This window comes from Pseudophryne corroboree, chromosome 5 (assembly GCF_028390025.1).
Source record: "Pseudophryne corroboree isolate aPseCor3 chromosome 5, aPseCor3.hap2, whole genome shotgun sequence".
Lineage (NCBI taxonomy): Eukaryota > Metazoa > Chordata > Amphibia > Anura > Myobatrachidae > Pseudophryne > Pseudophryne corroboree.
In genome coordinates this window covers 76453139-76476706 of record NC_086448.1, presented here as the reverse complement: position 1 = coordinate 76476706, position 23568 = coordinate 76453139, and the positions used below count along the sequence as shown (strand labels likewise).

At 44.1% G+C, this 23568-nt stretch overlaps 1 protein-coding gene across 2 annotated transcripts in view; it reads left to right on the top strand.

Moving 5' to 3' along the window:
* CALCR (calcitonin receptor) overlaps positions 1-9802 on the top strand; it is a 507584-nt gene extending 497782 nt beyond the window's left edge. For both annotated transcript variants that reach the window (XM_063924784.1, XM_063924785.1), the window contains one exon: positions 9131-9802. In XM_063924784.1, the coding sequence (XP_063780854.1) occupies positions 9131-9352 (222 nt within the window). In that variant the 3' untranslated portion in view covers positions 9353-9802. The remainder of the gene's footprint in view (positions 1-9130) is intronic.
* The last annotated feature ends 13766 nt before the right edge of the window (positions 9803-23568 follow it).

The window sequence follows — 23568 nt, the reverse complement described above, 5'->3', positions numbered from 1 at the left end:
CCTAACCCTCCCTCCACACAGCCTAACCCTAAACCTCCCTGGTGGTGCCTAAACCCAACACCCCCTCCCCGCAACCTAACCCTAACCATCCCTTCCCCACAGCCTGACCCTAACTCTCCCTGGTGGTGGCTAAACCTAACCTTCCCACACGACCCACGGCTAAAACTTAAGAATCTCCGGCATACTTACAATTGGGATTCCAGCGTCGGCATTTTGACTCATGTCAGAGTTACGACGACGGTATGTTGGCCGCGTGTCGGGATTCTGTACTGGGATTTCGACTGCCGGCATCTCAACCGCATGCTGAACGTATCCCTATAAATTATACGCAGTCCAGCGCAGTCTGGAATGTGGGCTAATTTTGAACAATAACTGTCTGTAATTAAAATTAAGGGGTCTATTCATGAAGCAGTGGAAAGAGTGGAGAAGTCAGCCAGTGGAGAAGTAGCCCATGGCAACCAATCAGCATTGAAGTAACATTTATAATTTGCATACTATACAATTGTACGGAGCAGCTGATTGGTTGCCATGGGCGACTTCTTCATAGGCTCACTTCTCCACTCTTTTCACTGCTTCACAAATAGACCCCTATGTATGTGAAGGGCATGATATTCATGTATCAGTCTTTCTTGCAACTGGCGTGACAGTTTATTTCTGGTATTACAGATTATTGTTTATTGTTGTAGCAGCAGTACTACAATATTGATCCTACTGCATAGTGCGGATACATAGCATTTTTATTCTAACCAGAGGCCCCTGGCTTTAATACCCCTTTCACATCGCCAATGCCGGATCCCATCCGGGAATTGGAAACGGGTCCTTCCCAGGTGGGATATGACGTTGGACCCTAACAGGAGGCTAACCTTGCCATAATGGGGGGGATGGGGGGGGCGGAGCCGGCAGCATTGGCGGCGCTGGGAGATGAGCCATGCTTGCCTACCTGACCTTCTCCATGAGGGAGAAAATGCTCTGTTCCTGGACTTTCCTGGTAATGTATGATTGCCATCACCTGTGGTGAAACACCTTTCTGATCAATTAACTAGCTCACCACAGGTGATGACAATCATACATTACCAGGAAAGTCCAGGAACAGAGCATTTTCTCCCTCATGGAGAGGGTCAGGTATTCAAGTATGAGATGAGCTCATCTCCGCGCCGCCTCTCCCTACTGTAGTGAACGGGTCCGGGGTCGCATTGACCCGTGTACCTGTTTATGCTGTCACTGACCTGGTATTCAGCCCGGGAATAACACTGCTTTATTCCCAGATTGACCCGTGTCGACCCGGAAATATGCCGGGTCAATATGCCTGGTCGATACCGGGTTATTTGTGCGGTGTGAAAGGGGTATTAGTTTATCAACCTGCTGGGTTTATTTAAGAACATGGTATAATATGCACAAATATACTGTAACCTGTAGCAGCCCATCATATTCTACGTATCACATACTTGCCTACCTGACCCTCTCCATGAGGGAGAAAATGCTCTGTTCCTGGACTTTCCTGGTAATGTATGATTGCCATCACCTGTGGTGAGCTAGTTAATTGATAAGAAAGGTGTTTCACCACAGGTGATGGCAATCATACATTACCAGGAAAGTCCAGGAACAGAGCATTTTCTCCCTCATGGAGAGGGTCAGGTAGACAAGTATGACGTATCATTTTTTTTTAGCTCAACTAAGAAAAGAACTACTTGATTCATATAGGAAACTTTGCATTCATGGAACTCTAAAAATATTGAAAGGTAGCATGACTGGAAAAGTAGTGTATTCATGGATACAGCTTAGGAGAATTCTTGATGTCTATACAGGAGGAAGACAGGTGTAGGCGTTGGTCTGTCTGGAAACTATTAAAAAATGAAAGGTTAAGAACTTACATTTGTTAGGAAACTTGCAGTATTCACAGATTGTTGCCATGGTAACAGTGGTGGTAGTTCTGGAGAGCGGGTGAGTCATGACATATGTCTTATGTCAGTGTATATCAAACAAATTCCACCAGATCAGGGCTCCTTAATGATGAATGTAAAGGTTAAGCTACTAGCCACCCCAGTATACATTACAAAGCGCAGTGTAAAGTGCCCCATGCACTAGGGAGATGTATCTCAGCAATGACTTGCATGCAATTTTCCTGCAATCTGGCCGGGAGCTCCCGGGAGACCTGCGATTGCAATTTTATACTTGAGTGTATTTTTACATGTGATTTATCTCAGGCAATCTAATGTTATTAAACCTATTTCCATGCAATTGAGATAAATCCCACGTGCAGCACGTGTGATCTGCGATTGCGATGGGTGACACATGGGAGTGGGCAATCGCAAGAAAAGTACATGCAATTTGACATTTTTCATGCTGTCATGCTGATACACATTTCCTCACTGTGCCAGATACTCAAATGCCCCCAGAGTTCCAGATATACATTGCCTCACAGTGCCAGATACACAAATGCCCCCACAGTGCCAGATATACATTGCCTCACAGTGCCAGATACACATTGCCCCACAGTGCCAGATACACAAATGCCCCTAGAGTGCCAGATACACATTGCCTCACAGTGGCAGATACAGAAATGCCCCCACAGTGCCAGATATGCCCCCAGTGCCAGATATACCCCCAGTGCCAGATACAGAAATGCCCTCAGTGCCAGATACACATGTCCCCCCAGTGCTAGATATGCCCCCAGTGCCAGATACACATGTCCCCCCAGTGCCAGATACACATCTCCCCACAGTGCCGGATATGCCCACAGTACCAGATATGTCCCCAGTGCCAGATATGCCCTCAGTGCCTGATACACATATCCCTGCAGTGCCAGATATGCCCCCAGTGCCAGATACACATGTCCCCCCAGTGCCAGATATGCCCCCAGTGCCAGATACACATGTCCCCACAGTGCCAGATATGCTAACAGTACCAGATATGCCCCCAGTGCCAGATATGCCCCCAGTGCCAGATACACATGTCCCCACAGTGCCAGATATGCTAACAGTACCAGATATGCCCCCAGTGCCAGATATGCCCTCAGTGCCAGATACACATGTCCCCGTAGTGCCAGATATGGCCACAATGCCAGATGCACATGCCCCCCCAGTGCTAGATATGCCCCCAGTGCCAGATACACATGTCCCCCCAGTGCCAGATACACATCTCCTCGCAGTGCCAGATATGCCCACAGTACCAGATATGCCCCCAGTGCCAGATACAGAAATGCACCCAGTGCCAGATACACATGTCCCCCCAGTGCCAGATATGCCCTCACTGTCAGATATGCCCCCAGTGCCAGACATACCCCAGTGCCAGATATGCCCCCAGTGCCAGACACACATGCCCCCCCAGTGCCAGATATGCCCCCAGTGCCAGATACACATGCCCCCCCTGTGCCAGATATGCCCCCAGTGCCAGATATACATGCCCCCCCTTCCCCTGCTGCTCACCGCTGCTGCTGTCCTGTGTGTGAGGGGAGGAAAGTGCAGACTGTGCCTCTCCTGCCCCTCAGTCTCCCGCAGGTGCGGGTGTCTTCGTTCAATTCAGCACCGATCCGTGAGCCAATCAAAGCTCGCGGTCTGGCGCTGAATTTAGCGAATACACTGGGGGGCAGGAGAGGCGCAGGCTGCGCTCTCCTCCCCTCGCATCAGCGGCGGAGGGAGGGACGGAGCGGTGGCCCTGCGGCGGTGGGTACGGCGTACCCACGACTAAATTCTTAAGGGTACGCTGTACCCGCACACTTGCACCGCTGGAGGTGAGTGCTGTATTACAGGAGACACGTGACAGAGTATGTGTGCTGAATTACAGTGATGTGGGTGCTGCATCACAGGAGACACGTGGCAGAGTATGTGTGCTGAATTACAGTGATGTGGGTGCTGCATCACAGGAGACACGTGGCAGAGAATGTGTGCTGAATTACAGTGATGTGGGTGCTGTATTACAGTAGACACGTGACAGAGTATGTGTGCTGAATTACAGTGATGTGGGTGCTGCATCACAGGGGACATGTGGCAGAGTATGTGTGCTGAATTACAGTGATGTGGGTGCTGTATTACAGGAGACACGTGACAGAGTATGTGTGCTGAATTACAGTGATGTGGGTGCTGTATTACAGGAGACACGTGACAGAGTATGTGTGCTGAATTACAGTGATGTGGGTGCTGCATTACAGGAGACACGTGACAGAGTATGTGTGCTGAATTACAGTGATGTGGGTGCTGCATCACAGGAGACACGTGGCAGAGTATGTGTGCTGAATTACAGTGATGTGGGTGCTGCATCACAGGAGACACGTGGCAGAGTATGTGTGCTGAATTACAGTGATGTGGGTGCTGCATCACAGGGGACACGTGGCGGAGTATGTGTGCTGAATTACAGTGATGTGGGTGCTGCATCACAGGGGACACGTGGCAGAGTATGTGTGCTGAATTACAGTGATGTGGGTGCTGTATTACAGGAGACACGTGACAGAGTATGTGTGCTGAATTACAGTGATGTGGGTGCTGTATTACAGGAGACACGTGATAGAGTATGTGTGCTGAATTACAGTGATGTGGGTGCTGCATCACAGGGGACACGTGGCAGAGTATGTGTGCTGAATTACAGGGAGGTGGGTGCTGCATCACAGGGGACACGTGGCAGAGTATGTGTGCTGAATTACAGGGAGGTGGGTGCTGTATTACAGGGGACACGTAACAGAGTATGTGTGCTGAATTACAGGGAGGTGGGTGCTGTATTACAGGGGACACGTAACAGAGTACGTGTGCTGCATTACAGGGAGGTGGCTGCTGTATTACAGGGGACACGTAACAGAGTATGTGTGCTGAATTACAGGGAGGTGGCTGCTGTATTACAGGGGACACGTAACAGAGTACGTGTGCTGCATTACAGGGAGGTGAGTGCTGCATTACAGGGGGCACGTGGCAGAGTTTGTGTGCTGCATTACAAGGAGGGGGTGCTGCATTACAGGGGGCACGTGGCAGAGTATGTGTGCTGCATTACAGGGAGGTGAGTGCTGCATTACAGGGGACACATGGCAGAGTATGTGTGCTGCATTACAGGGAGGTGAGTGCTGCATTACAGGGGGCACGTGGCAGAGTATGTGTGCTGCATTACAAGGAGGGGGTGCTGCATTACAGGAGACACGTGGCAGAGTTTGTGTGCTGCATTACAAGGAGGGGGTGCTGCATTATAGGGGACACGTGGCAGAGTATGTGTGCTGCATTACAAGGAGGGGGTGCTGCATTACAGGGGACACGTGGCAGAGTATGTGTGCTGCATTACAGGGGAGGTGTGACTGATTGCATGAACCTGATGGAGCAGAGAGAGTTAGAGGGAGGTCAAACATTAACTGGTTCACTGGAAGCTCCATCCTGAGCAACTGGCATCCTTTTCAAAGCCTTTGCAGTGTGCATCCTTGCATGTTTTCCTGCCAGAAAATGCTACCACGCTGATGCAAACAGAGTAACACCTTAGGGAGAGTGCCAGGCGTCAGTATCATCACCTGCCATCCAGGTGCAGCGCAGCATATAAGAGATGGGCCCTAACTCTTAGAGGGGGCTTGCATCGCTGTAATCAGGGGTGGATAACCCTATAGCAGGTGCAAGCAGATGAAAGGTCAAACTTAAGGAAAGCCCATCCACCTGCCTTTCCAAAGTGCCCAGAGCCGCTACCTCACTATACATGCCCGCTAGGGGCCCTTCAGCAGCCCCGGCACCATCTGCACAGCTACTGCACATGTTTGCTTTGTCATTGGGCAAAGTACACTTAGGTATGTGATCCACTGCAAGGTACAACTGGGAAGGGCAAAATCCGTCCCTAAAAATATTTTCTACCTAAAGTCAGTGGTGTAGCCAGAAATGTGTGGGCCCCATAGCAACATTTTGAAGGGGCCCCTGTCACAATGCTTCTGGAGAGACACCTCTCTGCAGCATTTGTTTATTTTAACAACTGAGATAATAGTGCCCTACTGTAGTTCATTTTCTGAGCTACAGTAGTGCATTATTGAATGTTATGTGCTCCATAGTAGTGCCCTATTTCACGTTATGCCACATTGTGTGGCTGCCAATACGCATTATGCCACACAGTACCCCCAATTCACATTATGACATACAGTGTCTTCGCCTCATATTCTGCACATTACAATACCCAAGTTACCCAAGTTCATATTATGTAACATAATGCCCTCCAATAATATGACTGAGCAGATATGACATATGTCCCGCAATGCAACCTGGTGCAAATTATGCTGCCATAATTGCAAGAATAGTACAAATTCTAAGGCCTTAAGGGGGTAATTCCAAGTTGATCGCAGCAGGAAATTTTTTAGCAGTTGGCCAAAACCATGTGCAGTGCAGGGGGGGCAGATATAACATGTGTAGAGAGAGTTAGATTTGGGTGGGTTATTTTATTTCTGTGCAGGGTAAATACTGGCTGCTTTATTTTTACACTGCAAATTAGATTGCAGATTGAACACACCACACCCAAATCTCTCTCTCTCTCTGCACATGTTATATCTGTCCCCCCTGCAGTGCACATGGTTTTGCCCAACTGCTAAAAAATTTCCTGCTGCGATCAACTTGGAATTACCCCCTAAGTGCACTACAGTCCAGTTTGTACATACCTTCCGACCTTCTTCTGATGAAGGATAGAGAGCATTTGGGCGCACCGAATTAGGGGGTATGGTCTCACACTTAGGGAGTTAGGAAGCAACTGGGACTGTCCTGCTCAAATCGGGACAGATTGGAGATTTGGTTTGTATGCGGTTGCTAAGTGTAAAAGGATAGGTGACGGACGTGCTGTAATACCCTCACTAAGTAGTGCTAAGCTTTTATAAGTTTGAGATCTTAAAGTCTATAGACAATGGACCAAGTAATATTCCAGCCAAATCATTATTTCTGTGCCTTGGATATTAAAATACTGTGTCTCTACTCACACACTAGGATATTTGTAATATAATTTGCAAGACAGCTTATCTGTCAAAGCAGAAGGTCAGATCCCTGCATTAATTACAGCTTTGACAAAGGCCTCCTTGGTGTGATAAATCCTTCTTGTATATGAGTGAGAACACTGGGAATATAAGTGGTTAGGCTTCTGATAGTAAAGGCAAAATGAAACCTTGAGCATTTTCTATAGTACGAAAATGTATTCTTAAAATCTGCTACCAGCTGGCACAGAGTGACAGCAGTCATTTTGTGGACTGAACTAATATTCAGCCTATCAATTCACTAGGCTCAAGTGACCTCATTGAGGCATGAGGCACATCATATGTAGCAGTCATAGCTTTTGCTTACTGGTTGGAGGTAGTCATGATATCTGTTAATAGCACGATATGTAAAAAAAAGTCACTTAATGAAGAACAAATAGTATAAATATTCTGGGATTGATTTAATTAACTCCCCGTGCCATATAAGGTGGGTGGCAAGTTGCTTTTGCACATACTTGCCTACTTGCTGCTGCGTGGCAGGTGCATAGAGGGCGTGGCCGGTGAGAAGGTGGGCTGTCCATGGAGGTGGCACCATGATTACATCATGGCTCCGCCCACACCCACTATACAGTGCCCAAAAAACAGGAACTGTGGAGCAGGGTGCGGAGGTACGATTACCTGATTCAGCGAGAACCGCGTCATTGGGTTTTCCTCAGGCCACACACTTGTGCTCTGCTGTGCGCAGCCGAGGGGGCATGCGGGGTGGCTGACAGGGAGAGAGGGGGTCTTGCCCTCCTCTCTGGGGGGCCGGGAGCACCACACAATTTTCGTGAGCCTCCTGGCCATTCTGGGAGGGTAGACAAGTATGCTTTTGGAACCGCATAGAAACACTAGCAATAACAGCAGATCCCGCCCCATTGTGTAACGATCTCACCCCAGATTCTTTGATTTTTGTACACAGCCCAGTAGGGTTGCAAACAAAAATCTGCAAATCCAGCTGTACCGTAAGTGTGTTGCGTTTATCTACTCTTACTGCTGCAAGTATTAAACTTGGCAAAAGCATATCACAGCATCCACAGGTCTCCTACCATGCAATGTAAAGATAACATTATTGCTAATTTTGGGATCACAGTTGACAAAGCATACATTTAAAGACCTCCACACCAGCTCATATATCATCGATCACGCAACTAATCTATATTTATGTCTGTTTGAATTAGGGGTGGTGAGGTTATCTGGGTGGGTGGGAAAATGATCAGCTCAGTTTAAGACATGTTGGGCACAATTCAATTGTTTTGCCTGCCTGATCTCCCATCTAAAGTGACGGGAGATTGCGGGGCGCAATTCAGTTGTTGGTTTTTCATGCGTAAAACGGCTAAACCTGACCAAACTAATGGGCACTATGCACAAAGTCCCATTTCAGCACTCAGGGGTGCGAGATGAAATACTGGCGTGGCACGGCAGCTGATCTCACCCATATGGAGCTACAATTCAATAGCTCCATTGGGATCCACCTGCTGGCTGCCAGCGCTAACAAAATTGAATTCCTCCGTTAAGTTTAAGAAAGCGTTGGAACATTCAACTAACTAACCATTGCATCAAAACATTTTTGATGGTTCCTGCATGAGCAAAAAACCATGTTTGCACATGCACAATAGCAACCCGTGGCGATTCTCAATGTTAAACAGCTGGATACAGTTTTATTTAACATCAGATGGCCATCGCTTCCACACCTCTTGATGGACGATGCCAATGGAAAACCACCATCGAATGATGAAAAGACAACAATCGTATTAAAAATATTGATGTTGTTAAAGCATCGAACATCGATGTCCATACCTAACCTGAACTACGGTATACTGTATGCACATTAATTTTATCTTTAAGTACTGTAGGTGCCATTACACAGGTATACTATGTAATCATACATTATTTTGTTATTAGCGGCCAGTAAATCAGACTATAGCCATACTGACAAGGTTCTTAGATATCCTTAGTTGGGGCCTCCAAGCTACAGGACCGTAAGGCAAACAATGTGTTATGGCTCTAATTACACTTTTGTGTGCTCCAAAAAGATTTACCTGTGATGCAGTGAGTACCTTCTGAATCTGGCATTTTAAGACATCTTTTGCTCCTCTCCAAGTTATGGAAATATATTTTCAGGCTTGATGATACTGCTTACACTGAAAATTAATTAAAACATATTCTTCTTTTCTTCTTTAATCCCAGGTACAAGGGGCACTAAAGAGGCAGTGGATGCAATATAAAACTCAGTGGGGACAAAGAAGAAGAGAACACTGTTCTATGCGCTCTACCTCCTACACTGCAACATCCATAACGGAGGTCCCCATTTATCTCTACCCTCATGATTCCAACAGTGAACAATTAAATGGGAAATACGGAGAAGACTCTGAAATTACTGCACTTAATTCTGGGGATACATACGCCTAAAACTTTACAAGACTAAGCAAGTTCTTTCAAACCATGAGTTATTTTCCTCAATGGAAATAAAGCCTTCAACATGAGTGTCGACATGGAGACTTACTGTTGAGATCAGCTACATGAGGAGTAATCTGGAGCTAACCAGGACTAGGCTGTGGTCTGTGGGCACAAGTCCTGCTTTATGAGACTTTGTAGAGGGACCAGTTTATCTGACATGCTGGGCAAATCCAGGGAATGTGAAAGCTACTATAACGTGGCCATCAAGAGACTCAATTGTGGAGAAACATTTTCCTTAATTGTAGTAGGTGAACATGTCTTCTGAAGTCAAAGCCGTAAAATGGAGAAACAATATATCATGTTCTGCTAACAGCATACCCTTTCATCTTTGTATACAACTGACTTTTGGTTACAAATTACTATCTGTGAAAATCAATCAAATAAATTTGCTAGTTCCTATAGTATTAGGGTATTAGTATATACAAAGGCTATACTAGTATATAAAATGGCTAGTTCTACTCATTGAGGGGCAGATGTATTAACCTAGAGAAGGCATAATGAAGTGATAAACCAGTGATATGTGCAAGGTGATAAAGGCACCAGCCAATCAGCTCCAATATGTAAATTAGCAGTTAGGATCTGATTGGCTGGTGCCTTTATCACCTTGCACATATCACTGGTTTATCACTTCCTTATGCCTTCTCCAGGTTAATACATCTGCCCCTGAATTCTTTAGTAATCACAAGAGCACAATTTTGAAGAACATAACTTTGGTGATAGGTGGCCCCACTGTTCCCTTTAAGATGAGTAATCTGGACATGACAGTCTTAAAGGAAGTGGGCTTTACCCAACCTCAACTTCAGTCACTTAAGTACAACTATGAACACCTCTAACCTGCCCCCTCCCCTCCATTTTAATGCATTGGTTCCATTAAGAGGTTAATTGGTTCTTAAGAGGCCTCTAGTGTAATCATGTAGGAAACGGTATAGTAATGCATGAGCAACACAGCAATTATGCCCAGGTAGTCATGAGAACTGGAATCTGATTGGATGGCCATGACACTTATCCAGATGGCTTCTTCTGATTGACATTTACAACCTTGCATCAGAGCCCCACTTTCACCTAATATTCATACATCAATATTGAAAGCCTCCAGCCATGGATGTCACTAAAAGTAGCAGGTGCTCTGCCTATATTAGGTAAAAAAGGGAGATTCCAGGTACTGTATGGTACCACCACTAGTGTGCTTGTGTAGGGTGAAGATGGGTGATTTTTTAACCAAGGCACCACCCTAAGGTTCAATAGAGCTATATATATGGTATGTGGTCAGTTTGGCAGCTGTCAGGATACCGATGCCGGAATTACAACACCAGGTGAAATGCCGGCGGTTGAAATCCCGCCCGCCGTCCGGAATCCCCAAGTGGGTGGTGGTCCACGCCACCACCCGAGGGGAAATAGATTAGTGTGGCGACCTAAGGTCTCCACCAGGCTCGAAGCGTGGCGAGCTCAACGAGCCCACGAGGGGACACGCTGCACTCATCGCCGTATTACAGCTGTCGGGATTAAGGCAGCCGGGATATCATACTGCTCCCATATATATATATTAAAAAAAAAATCGATAAGGGTTACACTGAACAGCAGGTTATTAATACAGATGTAGAGATCACCTTTGATCAAACTTTTAACTCTTCCTTGTCCATATTGCCCATTTTGGAGGGAACAATAGGTGTCACTGCACATAAGTTTATTTCCATTTATTTTTGTTTATTATAGAGTAGTGAAGCTTTTTCACAATACGGTTACGACTTACACTACAAAGTGCTTACAACGTTTATCGTTACTTGTTCTGTTGTCGTATAGCAAAAAGGTTATAGGGCACGTCCACTATTTATGTCCATTATCACTGTTTAGCAGTGCAAATATATCTTCAGTTTGGCTTGCTTGAAATGAAAGGAGATGTTGTTTGTGCTAATTAGTAATCAGGGTGTGGCTTTTAATTGACAAATCTTTTGCAGGAGATGGAAAGAGTCAAAGGAGATGTTTTACAAAATATTTTCCTGTAACTTATATTTCTACGGACGATGGTGAATAATCGGTACATGAAGAATTTTATATCTGTTAAAGTGTTAAACGGCAGCTTTACAATGATCCAAGTTATTTTATAGCCGGTATAAAGAAAAGTTAGCTATTTTTATTAAGTCTATAAATGTTATTATAAAGTGGAAAGTGGAAAGAGAAAGGGAAAATGCACTTCATGAATAATACATATATAATATAGAGACTATTTGTAGATTTAACTATAAAAAAATGATTTTCGATATGCACCTATTTTTCTGTGAATTTTCTAGTATCATGCAATCCCATCCTCTGTGTTACAGCTTATTTTATGTTTCAGTACATATGTTCAAGGGCTAATATACTGCATTATTAACGATGCATTAATTAGAATGCAATATTGGCTGTGCCTTTGTTAGAAGGACAGCAGAGTATAGTGGAGATGAACGCTAGAGATATTTTCAGGAGTTACCTGTACATAGACATAGTTTTATCTGTTGAGAATGGTGAAGATGTTTTAAATATTATTGATTTTACAAATGTTATTAAAAAAATAATAATAATGCATTCAGCTACATTGATAGCAGACAATGGGATGTGAATAATGCAATAGTTATTACCGAAAGATAAACTATCTGAACAAAAGAAAAAAAAATATTAAAAATGCCGCTCAGTGGGTCTAATTTAGTAAGGATTGCAATTCATACTTGCCTACCTGACCCTCTCCATGAGGGAGAAAATGCTCTGTTCCTGGACTTTCCTGATAATGTATGATTGCCATCACCTGTGGTGAGCTAGTTAATTGATAAGAAAGGCGTTTCACCACAGGTGATGGCAATCATACATTACCAGGAAAGTCCAGGAACAGAGCATTTTCTCCCTCATGGAGAGTGTCAGGTAGGCAAGTATGCAATTTTTGCTAATTAGCATAATTTGCAATCCTTTTGTTAGCATGCTGGGGGCCACCTCCCCCTCTTCAACAAGCAGAAATTAAGGATAACAAACAAACAAAAAAAACACTACTACAAAGTAGCCCCCTTGGCGCTAATTCAATTACTTAATTCTAAAATATATGTTCTATAACTGATTTAAAACTTAAGAAATCTACATGCAGCTCACTACAAAAGGGGACTTCTCTGCCCCTTAACTACAATTCTCTAGAAAAACAAAATATATAGACAGCGCTAGTAGATTTCTTATTAAAAATAGTTTTTATTCATTAAAAAATCTTTCAATTTTCATACCTCTATAGTTGGTTGCATACAATTTTTCTAAAATAGTATTAACTACAACATGGCAATATAAACATAAAACATAAAACACACATTAACAGCCTTCAATACTCCGCTCTATGGAGTGATTTCTTGCAATAGATATTCAGGCAGCTAAATCCAGCTGGCTCACACTGATTTTATTTCAATGTTACAATGTCTCTCAATTCCGCTCTGATACTTAATTGCTCTATTAGATCATGCTGGAGACTGATACTTTGTCTAATTGTAGTGTGGCAAAGCCGTTGCTATAAAGTCTCTTACTCAGAGTATCATCTGGTGATGTTTATAACATATCGATCTTTGTTTCCAAGTGCAAACTTGTCATGCATAGTAAAATGAATTTAAATCACCTTTATGAGCATCACTGATTTAGTGCACGGTAACAATTACTTCGTTGAGCACATTAGCTGATTAATCATGCATGCATAGGTTCTTTTCCTCACAGTAGCAAAATTAATAAAGTTTCTCAATGAGCGTTTTTAAACATGGCCATGTTAATAATGCATCATTACCATGCTTCCTCCTGGGTTTTGTTGCATAGCACTCCCGGCTCTGGTGCTGGAATACCTTTTTGGAAGAGCCTTATCCGGAGATCATCTAGCGTTTTTCCCAGCATGATAGGACAGGTCGTGGTAAGCTGATTGAGGTAAATATAGATCATAAAAGACGCATTTCTCCGCCACCAACCATCGGCGGCTTCCTCAGTTAGAACTAACTGAGGAAGCCGCCGATGGTTGGAGGTGGAGAAACGTGTCTTTTATGATCTTTATTTACCTCAATCAACTTACCACGACCTGTCCTATCACGCTGGGAAAAACTCTAGATGATCTCCGGATAAGGCTCTTCCAAAAAGGTATTCCAGCACCAGAGCCGGGAGTGCTATGCAACAAAACCCAGGAGGAAGCGTGGTAATGATGCATTATTAACATGGCCATGTTTAAAAACGCTCATTGAGAAACTTTATTAATTTTGCTACTGTGAGGAAAAGAACCTATGCATGCATGATTAATCAGCTAATGTGCTCAACGAAGTAATTGTTACCGTGCACTAAATCAGTTATGCTCATAAAGGTGATTTAAATTCATTTTACTATGCATGACAAGTTTGCACTTGGAAACAAAGATCGATATGTTATAAACATCACCAGATGATACTCTGAGTAAGAGACTTTATAGCAACGGCTTTGCCACACTACAATTAGACAAAGTATCAGTCTCCAGCATGATCTAATAGAGCAATTAAGTATCAGAGCGGAATTGAGAGACATTGTAACATTGAAATAAAATCAGTGTGAGCCAGCTGGATTTAGCTGTCTGCCTGAATATCTATTGCAAGAAATCACTCCATAGAGCGGAGTATTGAAGGCGGTTAATGTGTGCTTTATGTTTTATGTTTATATTGCAATGTTGTAGTTAATACTATTTTAGAAAAATTGTATTCAACCAACTATAGAGGTATGAAAATTGAAATATTTTTTAATGAATAAAAACTATTTTTAATAAGAAATCTACTAGCGCTGTCTATATATTTTGTTTTTCTAGAAATTAAGGATGCCCACTGCCATGCTTCTGGTCGCGGCGGCTGCGTGTAATGTCATGCAGCCGACCTGCATACCTCCCAACATGACCCTCTCCAGGAGGGACAGAGTGCTCTGCTTCTGGACTTCCCTCTTAATGTAAGATTGCCATCACCTGTGCTGAAACGCCTTTCTTATCCATTAAGCTGTTCAAAACAGGTGCCGGCAATCATAAATTAAGAGAAATGTCCAGAAGCAGAGCATTGTGTCCCTCCTGGAGAGGGTCATGTTGGGAGGTATGGACCTGGCGATCATACCTCCGTTCGCGCCACTTCCGTCCCCGCAAAGCTACTTCTCTGCCCTGGAAATGGAGCGTTGCCGACCCCCTTCCACTCCAGCCCCACAACCGCCTCTGTCTGATTGACAGGCAGAGGTGATTGCATTTTCTGCGGCCCCCCACAGAAAATTCGGGCGCAGGACGTGCGCTGTCCATGCACCTGCATCTTTTTCTTATATTTTGCAGTTGGATCCACCTGAATTAGCCCCAATGTGACACTGCTTTTTCTCAATTCATAAATGCATTGTTTTTCAGTGGAAAATAGTGCATTTACAACTTGAGAAAAAGCAGTGTCACAGGGCCATTTTGAACTAAAGGTACATACACACTTGCCGAGAAAGTAAACCACGTTGGTCATTTTCACCCTTCCTGAGCAACGTTGTTTACTTTCTCGGCAAGTGTGTATGCCGGCGACGACGAGCAATGCGCGGCCCCGCGCGTCTTTAACGACCCTCGCTGTCGTCCGTGCCTGCAGCTCAATTTGGAATGTCGTCCAAGAGCTGTCTGCACAACCCGGCCGCAGCGTGATGTCACTGAGCGATATGGTCGTCACATCGCTCAGTGTGTACGGGTGGCTGGCCCGGGAGGAGGAAACACTAGGCGAAGTCGCTCATAAAGCACATCGCCTAGTGTGTACTCACCTTAACACCAATTCCACTAAAAAGGATTATGATAATAAATCAGCGTGCTTCAAGATATTGTCCATTAAATTAAATAAATTAAGAAGCAATAAGCCATGTGATCCACTGCGGAATTGCCCCTATACCCCGATTGGCCATCCCATTTACTAGGTCATGTCCTTTTTTCCACAGTAGGCATAATAAAGAACTATGCTGGGGACAATTAGACTCTCTTACATATTCATCAGTAATGTCAAGTCAGTAAATTTCCAAGACATCAATGTGGTTTATTTTACATTGATTACTTCAGTGGTTCTCAATCTCAGTCCCCAGGACCCCCAAAGTTCACGTTCTCCAGGTCAAACAGGTGAACTGGAAAACATGAACTGTGTGGGGTACTGAGGACCGAGTTTGAGAACCTGTGGATTGCTTAGTTCACACAGAACCATTTTATTATACGAGATGAGAATTTAAATCAATGCAATATGTAAAATAGTGTAATAAAGACCTAAAATATAAAATTATGAAACAAATAGCTTCTATATCCCTTTTCTCTGTTGTAACTACGAGTGTGCGAGTGGTGGCACCACTCAGAGTGCTGGGCATTGAGGGGGCATCATTAATGGCCCATGGCACCTGTATATTACATGCAGGGTGCCTGGAGCGGGAACTCAGCTTCCACACGCCGGCCCCCTCTATGTGACATGTGCAGGTGTGGGGCCAGCCCAGGGAGCATTAGACTCATGCTGCAAATCTGACTCATTTTTTAAATCTATTCAAAGTAATGACAAAGATATTCAGCAAACATCTACTCCATGACTGTATGGAATGGTATATAAATATCAGCCCTTACTAGAGAGTCCAGTGTAACAGTGGGGCCAGAAAAAAGTTGCCCCTGAATTTGTGATTGCACCTGAATCGACGCGTGTTGAATGGTTTGTGAGAAGTCACTGCAGAGTCCAAACTCTTCATTCTTTCATTTATTTCAGTGTTTCGCCTAAAAAAAAAACAGTTTCGCTCCATTTGGGTGATAAGTGAACATGGGTGAGAGGACACTGTTATTAAATGTGCCCAGTTTGTGTTTGAAAGTTTTCATGACATTGGACCATTGGTCTGATTCAGAGATGGATGCAATGTTGATTTTTTTGTGTGATTGCACATGCATCTTAAGTCGCACTGAGCATGTGCCACACAGGGCCGTAATTTCCACAAGGCTACATAGGCAGCTGCATAGGGCCCTATGGGCCTCAGGAAGCCCACTGGGTGCCCGAATGGAAAATTCATATTATAAAATAAAGGCCCTAGGGCAGAGGTTCCCAAACGTAGTCCTCAAGGCACCCCAATGCTCCAGGTTTTAAATGTATCCATGCTTGGCCAGTGGTGACTTAATTAGCACCTCAGTCAATTTGATTTAACCATCTGTGCTGAACTATGGATATACCTAAATCCTGGACTGTTGGGGTGCCTTGAGGACCGCATTTGGAAACCTCTGCCCTAGGGGCTAGATTTCCGATATGGGGTTGGCTATAGAGCCTCAATTAGAGAGTTTTGCAGAGCCAGCCCTGGGGCACTGGCAGGCTGCATACCAGATAGTTCCTACTCAAAATTACAGTATAGTAGCAGAAGAAGCAGTTAGCTTCCCGACGGACAGGATCCCGGCGGCCGATATACTGACATCGGGATGCCAAAGAAGGACGTAATCCCGGCCTCTAGATACCGACACCGCACAGTATATCGGTGTCACAATACAGATAGTCGGAATCCTGATCGTTCTGACAGTGGGACGCGCTGGCGTTCTGACAGTGGGACGCGCTGGCGTCCTGCCGTGGACAGGGGGTGTAGGTTTTGTCAGGAGAAAGGGGGTTAGGGTGCAGGGACAGGAAGGTTAGGATTAGGGACTGGGAAGGGTTAGATTTAGACAGCGGGGAAGGGAGGGTTAGGGTTAGGCAACACCCGGGAAGGTTAGGCACATATCGGGAGGGTTAGGATTAGGCACCCACAAGGGAGGGTTAGGCGGCAGAGGAGGGTTACGGTACTTTAGAGGGGACTGTCGGGATTCTGATGGACGGGATGCCACTGTCGGTATTTTGACCACTGGCATCCCGTCCATCAGGAAATCATACTGATCCCAGTAGCATCACAACTTCCTGCATAGCACTTTACTCTCAGCCAATCACAGGGGTCACAGGAGCATGTGCTAAGCGCCTCCTGTCAGGGCTCATCACAGTCTGCTCTGACTGTTCCTGCTCAGCAGCAATGGGGCTGAGGCTGGGAGATACTGACAGAGCTGTGCAGGAAGCCTGACACGTGCAGTATACAGTGGAGAGCTAGAGATTCATGTACAGTAGCATATTACTTTGGACAGAGGACAGGTCACTGAGAATATACTGTAGTGATCAGTCTGTTTCAAGTGTTTGCAGTGGCATATCTATAGTGGGTGCAAGGTGTGTGGTGCAGATGGGCTCCTGGGTCCAGGGAGCCCACACTACACACTTTGCACTCATTTTTTGAATACTTACCCTTCCGATTTCCCACGACGGTGGCAGCAGCGTTGTACAAATCACTTGAAAAATGGCGAGACAACCATTTTTCCCAGCGTTTTGCGCATGTGCAGTTGAAAATCACCAGGAAAATGGCCGCCGTGCCATTTTCCTGGAGAACTGCGTATGCACTGGCTAGGGTATCTAGTAACCCTAGTGCTCAGAGTTCCACTGTGCTACCGGCTAAAGAGGAGAGTGCCCAGATGGAGACTGAACATGGCCCCCGCCTCCCTTGAGATGCCTCTGAGTGTATGATATCAGTGTGACTTTGGAGTGATCAGTGTATATCAGGTGTGTAATATTAGTGTGGCCTGTGTGTATGAGGCATGTGATGTTATTGTGACTTGTGTGTACTGATCAGTGTGTATCAGTTGAATATATATCTATGGATTGGAGGAGAGGGCCCTAAACCATTATAGTGCCTAGGGCCCCATGCAGTCTTAATCCGGCTTTAGTACCACAATTGGTCTTGCAACATTGCTCGCAGTGAGGATTTATTCGCAGAGTGAGTGAGTGTGGGAAGTAAGGGCGTGCCGTGACCGTTTCAGGGGCATGTGACAGTCTATGTGTGTTATAAAAATGACCCCTCAATGTCTCTACACACCATCCCGGTGACAGACTTGTAGAGGACGTCACCGATACAGTACACGTAAGCTTTGGCCTAATATCATAGCACTCTCTAGCAAGACATCAAGGCCACACCCCTCCCCCCCCCTCTCCTTTAACTTTCTGCAACCTTATTTCTATTTTTTACAAAAAATGCTTTATTGACCCTTTGAGGGAGGAGGACAAGTTTTAATGACCAATTTTCACACTGGCTTTAGGTTTATTTTTGGTGAGACTTCGCAGTTTAATATTTAGATTTCCTGCATTCAGGTGCATTTAGAGATGTTTCTGCCCCATTACAAAAATTGTCATAGAAACCTTTACCCATCATCAAAAAGTTTTACATACCACAACGTCTGCTCCTTGTCATGTCACTATCTAATAGGTGAGTTACTAATTTCATTGATGAGATTATGGGTTATGGGCGGCATTAAAAAGTTCCCTGTACATGCAGCCTAAGGAGATGTAAGGCTTTCTCCAGCCCTTAGGTAAAAATTTCAATACAAGGAGGACTCTCTGGCGCGGAGAGGGTACACACATGAAACGCGTCTATGTCACAGAGCTGTAACAGATGCATTCCCCTACTCACCCATTTAGGGAGAACACGTATGCATGTATCTGAGAGGAACCACAAGGCTGACACAGATGAATAAAGCAGAACTGGCAATCTCAGAATTAATAACCAGTTGTTTATACTGTAACATAGGAATAACCCAAACAGGTGCATTAAAGTGATTTATTTATTTATAAATTTGCCATGGACAAACATGCTAGTATAATAAAAAGCAGCTAAGTATATAATTTATACAAACTCAAACAGCATCCAAAAACATACAGGAATAAAATCATATAGACCAAAAAATAAAATAAAACTAAGATAAAATATTTCTCAATGATAGGAAAAACTCTTTTATTGCTTGAGGAAGCGGCCAGGAGCTGTGAAACGCGTCCGGCTTTACCTATCAGTGAGAAACATTTTATCTTATTTTTATATTTTATTTGTATTCTGTTGCATTTTTCTGTTACAGTGAAAACAATATTTTTCCTTTATTATATTAACACATTTGTCTAGGACAGAACAGTAATGTATTAAAAAAAATGCAATCTATAAATAAATAAATAATTCATTACTTTTTATAAACCTGTTGCTATATACGGGATGTAGTTATATTGCCGGCAGTCTGGATCCCGCCGGTCAGGATACCGATACTGGAATCTCGACCACTGACAATGCCGCCAGCCGGAATCCCGGCTAATAGGGGCTATTCTCACTCGTGGGTGTCCGTGATACCCCCAGAGTAGGAACAGAACCTGTGGTGAGCGCAGCAAGCCTCTGCGCCCTCAGTATGGTGAGTGTAGTGAGCTCGCAAGGGGCTTTGTTGCGCTCAACCCCCTGCCGGCAATCTAGCGGACGGGATCCTGGCGTTGGTATGCTGACCGCCAAGATCCCGTCCGCCGGCATCTCATCCCCAAGCCCTATATACAACTGGTTATTACTTCTGAGGTTAACTGTTCTACTTTACTAATCTGTGACATCCTTGTTACTCCTCATGTACTCTCTATGTGCTCTTCCTAAATGGGTAAGGGAATGCCTAGTTACAGCCTTGTGTCACAGACATGTTTAAGGCAGTGGCGGGTTTTACTTATGGCCTGCTGTACTGCAGCCTCCAGTAAAATCTGACACTTCAGTGAGCTGAGCCAGTTGCAGTCTGTGTGACTGCACTGGCTCAGTGGCTTCACTGTGACTGGCAGTGACTTCCTATTGGAAGTGCTATCTGCCAGTCATAGACACTACAGGCAGTCCCATTGGGAGGTGTTCCTTCAGCTGGGACTGCCAGATCGGACTGCGATTAGCAGAGAGCTAGCATCCTGTAGGAAGCCGCTCACTGCCTGATCATCAGGCCAATCCCACTTCTACAGGTTGCAGCCAATGCAGTCCATAGAAACCGGTGGTGTGCGCATTAGAATAATATTTATATTGTATTATATATACACTGCATCTAAATAATATTCCAGATATCTGGATAAATTCACTATAAAGCCATATGGAAGTATGAAGTTTAAGGCTGCTTATTTTCCGTTTCTTCTGGGACACAGTCCCTTGTGCTTCTGGGACCCACCTCAGTGATGTGGAATGCCATGAAAATACTTAGGCCCTTACCTCCATTGTAACAAGCCTTCCTTGCGTAGAAGTCATTACAGGTTTCACTGAGACTTCCTTACTACCAATCTCGTCACCAGCAGCCAAGCCAATGGTGATTATCAGTAACCAATCTCGGCATATGCATGAACTAATATGTCCTGTCATATACTGTATCACACAGCAGCTGAGGTGGCAAAGTTTGCACACATGTATGTGTACAGTATGTATATATATATATATATATATATATATATACATCCATATATATATATATATATATACAGCGCTGGATTAAGGTCTGTGGGGGCCCCTGGGCAACAAATTTGTGGGATCCCCACACACTGGCCTCACAACTGCAAAAAAAAACATCAGAGTAAGAGTACAGCATTTACCTGTCTCCTCTTCGTCCTCCTCGGCAGCTGAGCTGTTCCTTTACTGCTGCGGCCACTGAGGAGCTTCACTTAATGCAGTCTGAAGTCTCGCGAGATAATGTCAAATCTCACGAGACTTCACACTGCAGTGAGTGAAGCTCCTCGGCGGCCGCAGCTGTAATGGAACGTCTCAGCTGCCAAGGAGGACGGAGAGGAGACAGGTAAATGCTGTACTCCTACTCCAACGGGTTTTTTTCAGTTGTGAGGACAGTGTGTGGGGGCCCCACTTGTGTGGGGTCCCCGAGACGACTGCCCCTTCCGCCCCACCATTAAATCATTAAATCCGGCCTTGTATATATATATATATATATATATATATATATATAGTCAAAGAAGGTGCGGCACTCCAATGATTTTCACACGACCACGTTTTAGAACCACAACGTTTCAATGCCTTTAATCGTACGGCATTTTCATCAGGTAGTACAACAATGATTAAAATCGCTTACCTTATAAAGAAGGTATCACCTCGTGGCGCCGACGCCGTAACGGGACTGCACACCCGGCGGCCGCGCTTAGTAGTGACGTCATGGCGCTCTACGGGAGTAAGCCAGACGTCGTGTAAAAGAAAAGCCATCACCATAGTTACATAAAAAACAATGCACGTTTAAGCACTGCAGGAAGCAATCATACTATCAGAGCAGTAGAACAGATGTATCCATATGAAAAGTATCATATATTACGTCTAGAAACACAATGATAAATAGCAGTATGTATCAATGAAGCATAAGTTAATAGCGCATGTTGCATGTAAAGCTAGACAACTATAAATCAAACACTGGTGTATGTATCCATACATATAAGATCAGCAAATTAACTATCGTTAGCAAGGACATTAATACCTGAGTGTTCGTTCAGGCCTCTAGGGGCTAAGGTCCCCAATTTAAAAATCCAACGGGCCTCACACTGTACTAATTTTAAGCTACGGTTACCACCCCTCAACGACAGCAGTATGTGGTCAATCATACGATATTTGAGTGTGGTCAGATTGTGTGCCGCTACTGCAAAGTGTCTTGCGACAGGCTGATCACTGGTTCCCGACAACAGGGCGGCCTTAATGGCCGATCTATGAGCAGCCATTCTCTCTTTAAATGAACGTTCTGTCTTGCCTATGTATGATAGGCCACATTTATTAGACATAGACTTACCTGTAATTCAAAATTGACAGTATATTAGATCATTTGTCCATGTGGACCTTAGCCCCTAGAGGCCTGAACGAACACTCAGGTATTAATGTCCTTGCTAACAATAGTTAATTTGCTGATCTTATATGTATGGATACATACACCAGTGTTTGATTTATAGTTGTCTAGCTTTACATTCAACATGCGCTATTAACTTTTATGCTTCATTGATACATACAGCTATTTATCATTGTGTTTCTAGACGTAATATATGATACTTTTCATATGGATACATCTGTTCTACTGCTCTGATAGTATGATTGCTTCCTGCAGTGCTTAAACGTGCATTGTTTTTTATGTAACTATGGTGATGGCTTTTCTTTTACACGACGTCTGGCTTACTCCCGTAGAGCGCCATGACGTCACTACTAAGCGCGGCCGCCGGGTGTGCAGTTCCGTTACGGCGTCGGCGCCACGAGGTGATACCTTCTTTATAAGGTAAGCGATTTTAATCATTGTTGTACTACCTGATGAAAATGCCGTACGATTAAAGGCATTGAAACGTTGTGGTTCTAAAACGTGGTCGTGTGAAAATCATTGGAGTGCCGCACCTTCTTTGACTATATGTTCATCCGTCTCCTGAGGGCACCCAGTGTTATTATTTATTCAGTGGCTGTGCCGGACCCCTGCCTCATGTTTATATATATATAATCCAAATAGAAAGTCCACACTCACATATCCCTTATAAAATAATGCTGGGGTGTCAACTCCAAACTAGGAAAATATTCCTTCTCAATGTAAAAAAGGAAACCAGGGGTGCACTCACCAGTCTTTATTAATCAGTTTTTATTCAATCCGTTAAAGAAAGTGACAAGAAGCATCAACGTTTCGGTCCTACATGTGGACCTTTGTTAAGTTTACATACGTGTATGTGTATACATATATATATCTATCTATATACAGTATATATATATATATATATATACATTCATACACACACAGATAGATAGATAGATAGATAGACAGCTACGTGTGTGTGTGTGTGTGTGTGTGTGTGTGTGTGTGTGTGTGTGTGTGTGTGTGTGTGTGTGTCTTCATTATGTTGTCCCGATAATAATTTATATTCTTCAGCTTAATTCTAGAGACCATTTCACATTACTGGATGTGATTACTAACAGCTGTCTGCTGTAAATGTGCCATTGTCATTTCCTATGTATGTAATTAGCACACCTAAATAATGTGTTCTTGTTTCATTAACCGCAGTAGCTAAGGTGACCTAAAATTGTATCTTATTCCTTCTCCATGTTTACTATTCATAGATTTGTCCCGGAATCATGCCCATGTTATTAATTAACAGTGGACGGAAACAGAGCGAGCGGTGTTTGCATAATTCATTGACAGCTATTCTAGTTACGTTACCATTCATGACCTTAGGATCCGGTTGTGTTCACCATTAACACCTTTTGGTTTTCAATTTTAGATAACGTGCCCAGCTTTTTAACCATGCTAAAGAAAATGATGGTACAAAAAAAATACTATTCTTATTTAGATGTCAGAAGTAACAGAGGTTACTGTGTATTTT